Source organism: Bactrocera neohumeralis, chromosome 6 (genome assembly GCF_024586455.1).
Source record: "Bactrocera neohumeralis isolate Rockhampton chromosome 6, APGP_CSIRO_Bneo_wtdbg2-racon-allhic-juicebox.fasta_v2, whole genome shotgun sequence".
Taxonomy (NCBI): domain Eukaryota; kingdom Metazoa; phylum Arthropoda; class Insecta; order Diptera; family Tephritidae; genus Bactrocera; species Bactrocera neohumeralis.
In genome coordinates, this window is record NC_065923.1 from 67,606,740 (window position 1) to 67,619,712 (window position 12,973).

At 40.0% G+C, this 12,973-nt stretch overlaps 1 protein-coding gene across 2 annotated transcripts in view; it reads left to right on the forward strand.

Moving 5' to 3' along the window:
* Positions 1–12,973, forward strand: part of LOC126763607 (protein TANC2) — a 151,453-nt gene that overhangs the window by 98,228 nt on the left and 40,252 nt on the right. For both annotated transcript variants that reach the window (XM_050481261.1, XM_050481262.1), the window contains exon 4: positions 270–475. In XM_050481261.1, the coding sequence (XP_050337218.1) occupies positions 270–475 (206 nt within the window). The remainder of the gene's footprint in view (positions 1–269; positions 476–12,973) is intronic.

Consider the following 12,973-nt stretch of genomic DNA (forward strand, 5'->3'; position numbering starts at 1 on the left):
ATAGAAATACGATACGATCGGCGTTTTATCGTGCCTGTGAGAGCACGACCACTAAATATTTGAAACATTTATTTTTGAATATTAATCGGGCAAGGATCGAACCCACGAAGTGTTTAGTGATCTCAGAAACTCATTCTTAGTATTCAAGCTTTTGATTCTTCTAAAATGAGAAAAAATAATTGTTGAAGATTTATGGCTTTTATCTAATTTTAATGAAATAATTTTTATTGTTTTTTATTAACCACAATTATTTCTTATTATCCGCACAGATGTTGACTGCAACAGCAATGCTCAAGGCTATGACACGGGCATCGGTGGTTCGACATCGACAATTGTGAGCCCATTGGGCTCACCGCAGCCACAGCTGCGATCACAAGTGCAACAGCAGCATCAACAGCAACAACAACAGTTGCTGCAACTACAACAGCAGCAACAACAACGCACAAATGCTGCCGCGCTGGCGCGCTACATGCAGGTGAGTGCCACAAACATACAAACACACGAACATACGCTCGTATTACTTATGTCATCATCGAGAAAACAAAACTACAAAGTATTTATGTACTTGTACTGCCCAACACTAACCAAGACCAGCTTCTAACCTCTACACGCCATCGTAGCTTTTGGAGTGTACGCTTCAAATGCTGATTCCGCGCTGGTGTTAAGTGTTTACCTCATTTGGCTTGTGATCGAGTACCGACAAAATAATTGAAGTATGGGTTAGTAACCATCGACTGGTCGGTCAGTCAGCCGCTTGGCTGAAGTGTATGTGTCTGTCCGCCAAGTGACTGTTTTATTGACTGCGACGCTGAGTGTGTCTCGAGCGCCTTGCAGCATGTGTCTTGCGGCTGCTTGTACTTGGTCGTATGCGCGCGCTCCCTGTCTAACGCCTGCGGGCAACTCAATCCATTGTTATTTGCATTTCTTTGCCCGTGATTGCCGACTATTCAGCCAGTCAGTCAGTCAAACACATATGTTGCTGTTGTTATTCTTCTTTGTGTGCCTTGCCAGCACAAGCGTCTTGCAGTGAAAACTCTTCGATTACTCATACAATTGCTTGATCGGCAGTTCGATCGCACATGCGATCTTTGATCTTCCCTACCATCGACGTTCGGCGCGCACTGCACTTTGTGGGCTTATATAAAAGCGTTAGTCTGTATGTGTTTACTTATATTTTTCACTTTTCACTGCCACTTGATTGGCACTGGATTTGTATGTTTTCTGCTGTTTCCCCCTCGTTTATGATTATTGTCGGTATTTTTTCTCAATAAATATTTGTTATAGCGAAAAGCTCAACTTTCTTCGTGTTATGGTGTTTTTTTTTTTATTTTTTACCTTATACTTCTTACTTAACTTCGACTCTGCACTACCTTTCGTACACTTGAATGGTTTCTTGTCGTATTCTAGTTCTTTTAATTCTTTTATATAAAGTCTCATCAATAAAGTTCGTCATAAGCTTGTCTTACTCATGTCAAACCAACGTTTGCTCCTCGTATTTTTCTGTGGTTTATCGTTTAATACTTTAATACTAGTCTATACAGAACACAATTTTTTTCCTTTGTAAATTTTGTTAAATGTCAAATTGATATTTTAATGCCAAAGGCGTAACCTGAGACACCGATACTCAAATATTTCATACACCTGATCAGTGAATTGTGAATGACATAACCTGAAGAGCAAAAGTTTGAGTTAGGGTTGCCAGCTTCTAGCAATAAAAAATAATTTCGTTTGATTCCTAGAGGATTAATTCGGATTCTCTTGATCCCGAAGCCGATCTCCAAGAGATTCATTACATTAATATTAAATACAAAGATCAAAAGCATAGCGGCTTCTCAAAACGAGCTCTGTGAAGAAATTTAGACTTTAATTCAAAGAAAAAATCGAAATTGTTATCAAAATCTTATTACTTCTATCATAATCTGACAAATATAAAGCTTTCAGTCGATCGGACAAGCCATTTCGGAGGATTTTTCCGCGCCGACTCTGAAAACAGCGTTTCGAGAAGAACGCGTTTCAAGTTTTGGGAGCCGAACACATTTACTCAAAGAATTCTTACAAATACAAAAAGTTATTGAAATTCTTTTCGATATTAGTATCAGTTAGCTGGAGTCTTACAGTTTGTATGTATCTATAATTAAAGCTCGTCGAAATAGGAAGAAGATCGAAACATCAGTTCCAGACAGGTTTGATATATAGAATGACTCTTAATCCTTTCTTTTGAGTACCTAATTTTTTGGTAATATTCCTGGGTACTTGGTTTTGTTTTGTGTTCATAAAACTGAGAAACTCGTTTCATCAGTTCCAGAGATATAATATTTTAGGTAAACCTTGTGATCCTTTAGATTGTATACCTAATTTTTGGATAGTATAAAGGATCTAGGTACTCAACTAAGCTTAAGATCATGAGTTGACTGAAGGCAGATCTCTCTAACTTATTTTAAAGAATTACATGGTTCCATTACTCTGGAAACCTGGGTGCCACTTTTACTTACGACTAAACCTTTAGCACATCCCACAACACATAATAATATCAAACTTCTGTCAAAACTATTCACAAAGTGGCAACCACGCATCAATTTACTCACCCCAACACGCCGTCAAAGCGTAAAAACACTTTTCCTCTGAGCCAACATCACGACATTTTAAGGCGCTTACAAGCGGCTTACATAAAATTTAAGTCACCAAAGCATGAATATCAAATGACATTTGCAACAACAAAACAGAAGCGTATACAAATAAAGCGTTGCGCAGTTCTTAAGCGCAGCCACCATGCTTTACTCTTTATACTTTACTCATTCTTAAGGCTTGGATGCGTCGCATAGCCGCGAGCGCCGACGACACTGACAGCCAGAACTAAATGCCAAAAAGTGTAAGGCGCAACAAAGTTGCCAAAGTAACACGAGGCGCGGCTGATCAGGCTTCGTAAACTTTGTTTTCTTATTTCTCAAAATATAAAAGTTACTATGCTGGGAGTAACTTGAGCGCGAATTGACAGTTTGTATTGTTTTTTGCTCTATTTTTACTCTTATTTAGTTTCGCAATTCAGGAAATTAGGTCAAAAGTGGCTCTCGGTTAAAGAACACGCTTACCCAAATACTTACATAAGTGTTTTTACAATTCAAATTTATAAATTTGTGTACCCATGCGCAATGCATTGCAAAGGAAAGAGTGCTTTGGGCAAGTAAATATCTCCTAAGCTGATAAAACATTCAAAAGTGAGGATGCTAAAGAATGGTAATTAGAGCGAAACACAGTCAAAGCTACAACTTCAAAAGGAGCTTGGTTCAATCGAAGTTTCCGACCTATGCCAATAAGTTTCTTTGTATTAGCGGCTGCTTCACGGCATTAGTACAAGATAAACGTTGCCAGTTTATAATATTACGTCTCTATATTTTATAGTCCATATGCTTTTTTTCTTGTCACGGTAAATCTATTGTATATGTTCAAATCGTAGAACACTCGAACCAGTTTCGAAAATAGCACGTATTTGGATTCACATCCGGGAAAATATGGTATATTGTCAAGGACGGATATTTTAGTGCGGCGTTCGTGATGCCATACGAGGCGTTTTTTACGTGGCGAGTTCCACGTTCGCTTTTTCATTTTAACTCTCGAATATTCTTTGGCTAACCAGAGCGTACTTGCTCTAAGACCGGAAGTCGAGAGCTGCTTGGGCTATATGTAAAAGAATCGTTTCTGGCCACCCAAGTGAATGTCACTCAGAGAACTTTCCTCATTTGCATGAACTTCTACACAGGACTCCATCCTCCGACTAAGAATCTTTCCGGTCCGTTCGATACTAAACGCGGTTTCAGACAAGGCGTACGCCGGTGATATTGATATCATTGGTCTCAACAACCGCGCCGTTAGTTCTAATTGTATAAGGAAGCGAACCAAATGGGTCAGGTATTGAACGAGGGCAGGACGAAATATCTCCTGTACTCAAACCAACAGTCGTCGTAGTTGCTTGGAATCAGCATTACGACCAATAGCAACGTCGTCCTCTCTCGACGAACAAAGACCAAACTCTATAAGTCACTTATCATCCTCGTCCTACTATATAGTGCAAAGGCATAGACAATGACAACATCTGATGAGTCGGATTTGCGGAAGATTTATGGCACTTTGCACATTGGCAACGGCGATGGCAAGATAGAGACGGACCTGGCTACACTTGCAATCTCCAATTGGCGCCAAACAGCGAAAAGAAAGAAGGACTGGCGCACTTGTGCTCAATTTTGTCTTAACAATCTTTGGAAAAGTCTGGTCAAACAGGAGCTCAGTAGGTCTTATAATATAGTATATGGATGTCAAAAAAGATAACATGCCGCGCAGATATCCTTTTTTACTCGACAAAGGTTCAGCAAATACAAAAATTATTATTGAAATATATGAATCACCCTGTACTTTTTATCTATCTAAGCAAGGCACGGCTTTTTTAATACAGTAGATAGATATAGATAGATTTTGTCTTCATTTTCGCGCATCTATGATATGCAATTATATATTTGCTTACTGAACGCCTCTTAGTACACATCTCATATAACGGTAATTTCTAGCAATGCATAAAATGCAGCTTTTTAGGGATAAAAAAACCCATTTTTGGAGAATATAGCACAGAAAAAACATATTTCTGTGGCGAAATTTGAAACCAACCCAAGTGCGACATTTCGCTCGTGATTAGTGCTACCTTACTTTTAAAATTGAGGTATTTTTCAAATTTCGGCTTCTGCTACAACTGCGCACGCTAGCGATGTGTGGCGATTTATTGCCGCCACTTGCGAAGAACTCTTTATTTTCACGTTTATTTTCTTCCACTTCATCTTTCTTTAACTGTATTTTACTTATTCGCACAGTTTGTTAAATAAACCGCAACAAATAAAATAATGTATAAACTGCTGGCATTGATTGTTTTGCCGCTTGCCGAGTGCATGCACGTCGCCGCAGCAGTCAGCTGTCAGTCGCGCAGCGCATGCGCCTGCACGCTTTACAATTTTTTTTTTCGCTGCTTCTTGCGCCATTTGACACGTGACATGGGATTTCACTTTAGACGTCAGCGCATATCATTTTTCCAGTGCGATTTAGACTTTAATCGCCTCAGCGCATGTAGCGAATGAATGTAGCGGCCGGTAAACAACGGAGGGGTGCTTAAAGCCAGCTAAAGCGGATGAAGAGGCCACAAGGAGTTGCTCACACACATATACATTATATGTATGTTTGCATGTAGCGCATATAAACTGTGGCAAAAACGGTATTGGGGGCACATGTCAATCTGCGCACATCCGCGGCTCGCCAGCGAAGACACCAACCAACCAGTGAAAACGGCTAAGCGCTTCAAATGCAAAAAGGAAAAATACAAAAAATAGAAACGTCGCGCAGCCAATACGCCCAGCTATGTCGACGGCAAATGTAGTCCCGGGTGGTCGCCAGCGTTGATTGACTTGGCCAACAGCGCGCAACTTACATAGCATAGCATAGTACTACATGTGTCTCACTGGCAGCGTAGCGCGCCAATCATGTCCACTCCATGCCGCCGCCACTTGCTACTTGCCACGCTTGTGTTGCAAGCGCGCAGTTATTATTTGTCGTTTGTGCCTGCGCGTGCGCACTTGCGCATTGCACGTAAATTGATTTTTAATTGTCGCCATATTTTCATTAGTTCGCAGCCATAAACTCCACAAGCGCGCTCCAAGCTGCCAATAAACGCCTCATATACATAGTCATACTTGCAAACGTATGTACATACTTACACGCATATATGTATATGTATATCTACATACTAGAGCGCGCTTTTACCATAATTCCCACTACAAGCTGGCCATTTTTATTGTTGTTGCGCATTTTGCGCATTTTTATGGTCTTGACAGGCACAGACTGTCAACATAGACTTGTTATTTTTTGTTTTTTTTTTGTTACTGTCTGTCATTGCTGCACGCGCTTCATTTTGCACATGCGTTTTTATTGCTATTTACCTATGCTTCTAATGACATTCGTTTATGCGCTCGTGAGTCGTTCATGTCTGTGTCTGCGCATGCGTTTGCGCCATCGTCGCACATCATTATCAGCGTAATGCAATAAACATTGCAATCGTCAACATTGTCTGCCTCGTAAGAAAGTTAATCTACCATTAAGATTGACAAGGCTAAAGCAAATAGATTTTTCCGTTTAATGAATATTGATGAGAAATACCGATACATTGTAAGCCGGTGTGTCGGTGTAGAACTGGATTAGCTAGACCAGCTTTGGGTGACATATTGCTATTTATAGGCTGTGTTGGTTGTTAAATAAGCGAGTTAATGGCGCACATGGTGAATGGATGAGTTTAATAGGTGATTGTGCTCGATCAGGTGGACACTTAGAAGCGCACTAAAAGCTCAATGAAAGCTCGAAGCTAAGAGAAGGTAATAGTATTAGCCCTAGTAGAAGAAAATCCATTATATTTGCATTAAATTTACGGTTACGCACACTTCAGGCTCGTTACAGTGATTTGGTTAAGTCAAATTTGTATTTTTTCGAAAGGTTAGGTTAGGTAATGTCGTAGGGTTTCTCCTAATCGTTGGATCTCACTTAGACAACTGTGCACGTTGGTCCTTTGAGTTACCCGTAAGCTCCTCAAAATGGATCACAAAATCCTCATGGATGTATGAAACGTTTGGAGCTCACGACAAATTTTTTAAGGAGGGTGATATAAATGCCAGCCACCATCCTGATATTTAAATCTCAGTCTGGCAAAATCCGGACAAAGAAAACCTTACTTCATACAGCTTTGACGAAGATCGTCCGTCCAACAAAATATTTAGCTGCACCGCGTGTAAATCTTTTGGATCATTCAGAATACCTACAATTGCGGTGAGGTTGACTTTGCTAGGAGCAAGTAGTTCAGAGGACCTCTTATAGTTCACTGTGGGCCAGAAGAATCTCACAGCCGTCCAAGCTATGGTTGCTGGCCAGCGATTGCCAAATTCGCTGGTGCTGGAAAAAAGTACCAACTTGCTTCCAATTGAATGAAACTGAGGTAAGGAGTCCTTTCTAGCAAGACTTTGCAGTCTCTGACAATTACGGTGTGACCAGCCATCCAAACTAGTCTACGGAGAGGGTTTGATTCTATTGCTAGTGAGGTGATCCACTCCTTTACTAATTTTGAGTGCTCAAAGCCCTGCTATCGGAGTGAACGCACACTACTCTGAGGAAGCCCACACACAAGAGCAGTACAAGCTCAAATATAAGAGTGAATACACAACCCTCTGAGGAAGTCTGCACTGCGGAGCAGTACATCAGCATGGTCTGGTAGTCTGAAGTTAGAGTTGATGGAGAGTTCACGACAGAAGACTCCATCTCTTACTTTTTGAACTCGATTCATTCGTAAAAACGCTTACGCTTCACTTCTTCATGGTTTCGCCCGCCCATAAATCCCTTACAATTGTGTGAGCAGAGAAGGAACCGCCAGAAGAAGGTTCCGCAATGAAATGATCTAGATTGTCAGGAATGCAACTGAATTAGTGTAGTAGTTTAATGTGTCCCTGCTCGGTACGACCAACTGTTTTAAGTTTAAAAGCGTTCTTCATGGCAAAGAATTTGGTACCACAAATACGGATAGCGGCTTAACTAACTCGGCTTTACTGAACGCCCTCCACCAAACAACGGAGGGCGCATAAAACATTATTGCATTTATAGAGCCATAACACTATTTTTGGTGAGAGGCCCCAATTGATCTGGGTCAAACCATGTCAAGTGGACCCTAAAAATTTCGCTAAATCACCGATTTTGAAAATTAACACATCATTAGTTGAGGGATCAGACGTACACCTCGTGATATATCCTGATAGAAGATTCTACAGCAATATAAAACGTATAAATCTTCTTCACTCTCTCCTCAATATTTGCCTTCCATAAGAGCTTCCTATCAAGGATACTTCACTCTTTCCACCGTTTGAAGAATAGGGCCTCCTAACCAGGGCAAAATAACATCAGGGTTTTCCTTTTACAAGAAGTAGCTCCTCTCTATTCGTTCGCGTAGACAATCACTTAGGCTGCCTCGTTTCTCAAGTTCCTTCAATAGGTCGTTCACCACTAAAAGAGCGGAAATAAAGCTATCTCTATGTACCAGTTACCTACTTTCACACCAAACTACAGAACTACAGTATTTAGACCTGTCAGCAGCATCACTCAAATCTTCGACACACGCACACACATACCTATATGCATATAAATGTACTATAGATATACTATCTATGCCTCAACAATGAATTAATGAATGCGCCTTATATGCTCGTCAGCTTGATCACTTTCGAAATCAATCAATCGACGTTTCGAAACGATTTGGAATCACAGCAGGTTTCACAAAAATCAGCCGACTATTTATTAAGCGTTTTGTGATAATTAGCACAATTAGTCTTTTTTATTGAATGCTCAATTAAGACTAACTGTATTAATGGATACCGCTGAGCATGAAAAATACCGTGTGTAGCGTTATTATATTTGCGTTGTTGTTGTAATCATCAATGCATTTGTTATTACAACAGACGAATTGTGTTTTTACAAATGACATTTGTACGTGTTGCCAAGTTGTTATACCCTGAACAGGCTAAGTTTGATACGAAGTTTATAAAATCCAGAAGGAAACGTCGGAGAGCCTGTAAAAAATATTTTCATATATAAATGAACAGTGTGAGAAGCTGAGTCGAGTTATCGATATGAAATTTTGCACACGCCTTTTTCTCGCTAAGAAGCTGCTCATTTGTCGGAGCCGCCGACATCGGGCCACTATAGTCTCTAGTTGACATACAAACTGCATCGGTCAAAATCACATTCTTGTATAGAAAACTTGTTTCTTTGAGAAGATAACTTCACGAAATTCGGCATAATTTATTGTGCAAGTCAACGCCGCAATTTCTGAGAAAATTTTTCAGATCGAACCACTATAGCCTATAGCTGCCATACAAACTGATCGGTCAAAATCAAGTTCTTGTATAGAAAACTTGTTTCTTTGAGAAGATAACTTCACGAAATTTGGCATAATTTGTTGTGCAAGTCAACGCCGCAATTTCTGAGAAAATTGTTCAGATCGAACTACTATAGCCTATAGCTGCCATACAAACTGATCGGTCGAAATCAAGTTCTTGTATAGAAAACTTGTTCATTTGTGAAGGGCATTCTGGCTGCGGTGCAACGAAAATTAACGTTTTTTCTTGTTTTTGTTGTTTTCACAATATTTTCGTATTTCGCTTGCTGAGCTCAAGTCCCAGCGGCTTACAAATGTTACTTGTTAAATTTTCAAATTGACACTAATTAGCGGCTATTGGCGCTATTTTGTATTGTTAGTGTTGTTGTTGTTGCATTAATTACAAATGCAGTTATTTATATATGTGCATATGTATTTGTCGTTTCTCATTTATGGTTTATAACGAGCGCAGCTTTATCTTACCCACATACTATACATGCATAGCTGTTAATTTATGTTTTTGGCGTAATTTTCATTTATTGCCGTTACTTAAACGGCGATATGTAATTATATTTATAAAGAATGTCGTTTTTTTCACCATAAATTCATTATTTCAAAAATAGTGCATTTTTTCCACCACTTCACTTTTGATTGACAGCTGTCAATATGTTTATCATCGAAAATAAGCACAAAATTGCATAAATTTACAAGGTGTTGAAATGTACGAGCTCGTTTGCTTTATGAATTAAGCCGCCAAGCTTTTACCACGTAAATATTTTGACATTGAGTGACAGCTATTGAAAATCGGAGCAAAACGTTCACTTAATTTTGTAATGGAATTGGAAATAAAGCACTTTTATTGAATGAGTGAAATGTTACACAATAATATGTTTTTAATTGTTTTCGAAAATAATGCCAAAATCTTCAGAGCACTCTATCAGCTCTACTCTTTGTTGTGTTAAGATTACCATAGCTGTTCAACGCAACATCTCAAAATTTAAAGTGCGGAGTGGCTAAGAAGTGGTCACGGTTGAAATCATGTATGTATTATCAGTATCTCCACCTGGTCTTTCCAACGGAGTCGAGGTCCTCCTCTTCCTCTGCTTTCCCCGCCGTGTACTTAGGCTCAAAACTGCATCGAATAGGCTTCATACATTCGGACGACAAGACCTAGCCAGCGGAGCCGCTAACTCTTAATTCGCTGAACTTTATCAATGTCGTCGTATAACATGTACAGCTCATCTTTCTATCGACTGTAATATTTGCGCAAAGGACCATAAATTTTACGCAGCACCTTTCTCTTGAAAACTTGTAAAGCCTACTCATCAGATGTTATCATCGTCCACTCCTCTTCACCACATAGCAGGACGAGGATGATAAGTGACTTGTAGAATTTGATCAAAGCATTTGTTCGTCGAAGCAGAACTAACGGCGCGGTTGTTAAGGCCAATGATATCGATGTCATAGGCGTACGTCAACAGTTGTAAGCTCTTTTAGAAGATTGTACCTTCTCTATTCAGATCTGCAGCTCGAATTATTTTCGCCAGGAGTAGAATGAAGAAGTCGCACGATGAGCAGTCACCTTGTCTGTCCCTTTGGTATCGAACGGTTTGGAGAGGTCCTTCCTCTCCTTTACGTAGCCATATTAATACTGCAGGGATACCAAATTTAGACATAGCGGCATAAACGCAGCTCCTTTTAGTACTGTCAAAAACAGCGACAAAGAGTTGGTGTGTGTCGATTCTCTTTTCACGGTTTTTTTTTCAAGACTTGCCGCTTGTCGAATATTTGGTCAATTTACTGTCTTATTAATTGATTTTTCAGACCTAGAGCCACATTGATAAGGTCCAAATAGTTTGTTGACGATGAACTTTAATCTTTCACACAGTACGCTTGATGGAACCTTATATGCGATGTTGAGCAGACTTATCCCACGGTAGTTGGCGCAGATTGAAGGTTTTCCTTTTTGTGGATTGGGCAGAGCACACTTAAATTCCAATCACCGGGCATGCTTTTGTCTGACCATATTATACAAAGACGCTGATGCATGCTGCTCATCAGTTCTTCGCCGCCGTATTTGAATAGCTTCGGCCGGTAATTCATCGACCACCGCCGCTTTGTTGTTCTTCAGACGGGTAAATTGCTATTCGAACTTCTTCATGGTCGAGCAATTGAGCGTCTGCGCTATCGTCAACGATTGGGGAATCCAGTACACCATGTCCAGGTGTTATGCTGTCACTGTCATTCAGCAAGTTGGAGAAGTGTTCCCTCTATAATTTCAGTATGCTCTGGGCATCAGTCACAGGATCATCTCTGGTTGCAAGAGTATGATTCGATCTAGAAACCTGCTATTAGTCGCCGCTTTAAAGTCCTTACAGTTTATATATTTTATCCTATCATTCCGCGGAGCAAAGGCCACAATGAGACTCTTTCATGTATTTCAACATTGTGCTGACATCTGGATTTAACTCTAACTTTTTTGGACCATAGATATTCCGATGTGCAAATTTCTTCTACAGGTTGGAGCAGGTCGACCTTTCCGTCATCTGCCTAGTGGATTCCATTTGGTAGCGATTGTGTCTGGTTCTCATCTCAGAATTCGTCCGAGTCAGCCTCATTTTCTTTTCAGAACTCTGGCTCACAGGGGTGTTTGGTTTGTACGTGACCATAAGTCCGTATTAGAGACGGTCACTGGCCAGAAAATGCGATGAACAGACATCGTTTTGTGAAAAATTGCAAAAATTTGGATGTCACAGGCCACGATTCCATGTTTCGCGGCCACATGGTAGTGTGGACTTAATATACGTAGGAGTTATATATGTTTACTTTGATTCGCCGCGTATTGATCGAGAACATTTGGACCACTTTGAGAGCACCGAAAGCTTGTAAGTAACATAAAGATTTCACATTTTTTTGTTCTACACCATGGACTTCAAAGTTTTGGTCGCTAGATTATAATATATTATTGTCCTATTAGTTCTCACTTGACTACATATCTTTATGATACGTATATCATTTAGCTTTAATATTTGGATATAGCACTAAATTTTGGTTAGGTTACATCGTACGGTTCATCCAAAAATCGATGCATCTCACTGGAACATATATTCGTCCTTGTTACCTACAAACTCCTAAAAGTTTATCATAAGATCCTCAAAGATCGATAGAGCGCCTTGACACAAATTTATTGAAGCAGTTAGAATAAGTCCCAGCAACTACACTAGGTTTACCAGAGGTGTCTCTACCGAGATATTTCAGTCTGGTAAAAACTGTGTAATAGAGGAGGAAGTGACAAGATTATTCCACCTTGCTTTCCTCCATACAGCCATAGCAAAGAGGGTCCGACAGAATAGAGATAGAAACAAAGAAAGCAGTGATTTATTTCTGGCAATGATAGTATGACCTAGAGGACCCTTATCTATTCATTATATAATAGTGAAAATACGTACAGTTCCATCGAATCGCTTGACTTTCTTTTTGAAGCACAATTTATTTGCGCGCAATTATCTTCATAAAATGCATTCATGCAAATCGGCTAATTCACTGGCAATCAGCTGATTGACATCTTCATTTGCGACTCACCAGCTCCACTAATATATATGTATATGAGCTCGCATAGCACACATGTGTCAACAACAGTTGCAAGTCTAGCAGATATATGCAGAAAACAACAAATATAAGAACACCAAGAACGATAACAAATACAACAACAATGAGTAGGCTTAAGCAACCAAAGAAAACGTGTCACAAACAAAAGGCCACGGCTGATGCGCGTAGTAGCCCGGTTATCGTGGTTAACTAAAGGAGCACAACCGCAAACCAGTCGAGACACTCGTGGCTGCATTGCGCAGCCGTGCGGCCTTTGTGCCAACAAAGGAAGTGAGCCAATTGTTGACACGCCACACACCACACACCGCTGTGGCAACAATGCAAGAACACAGTGTTGCACGACTTGGCTGGCTGCTTGAAATTGAAATAAATGTTTGGAAAAAAACAGAGTATTTGTTGTATTTCATATGTAAATGGAAATGG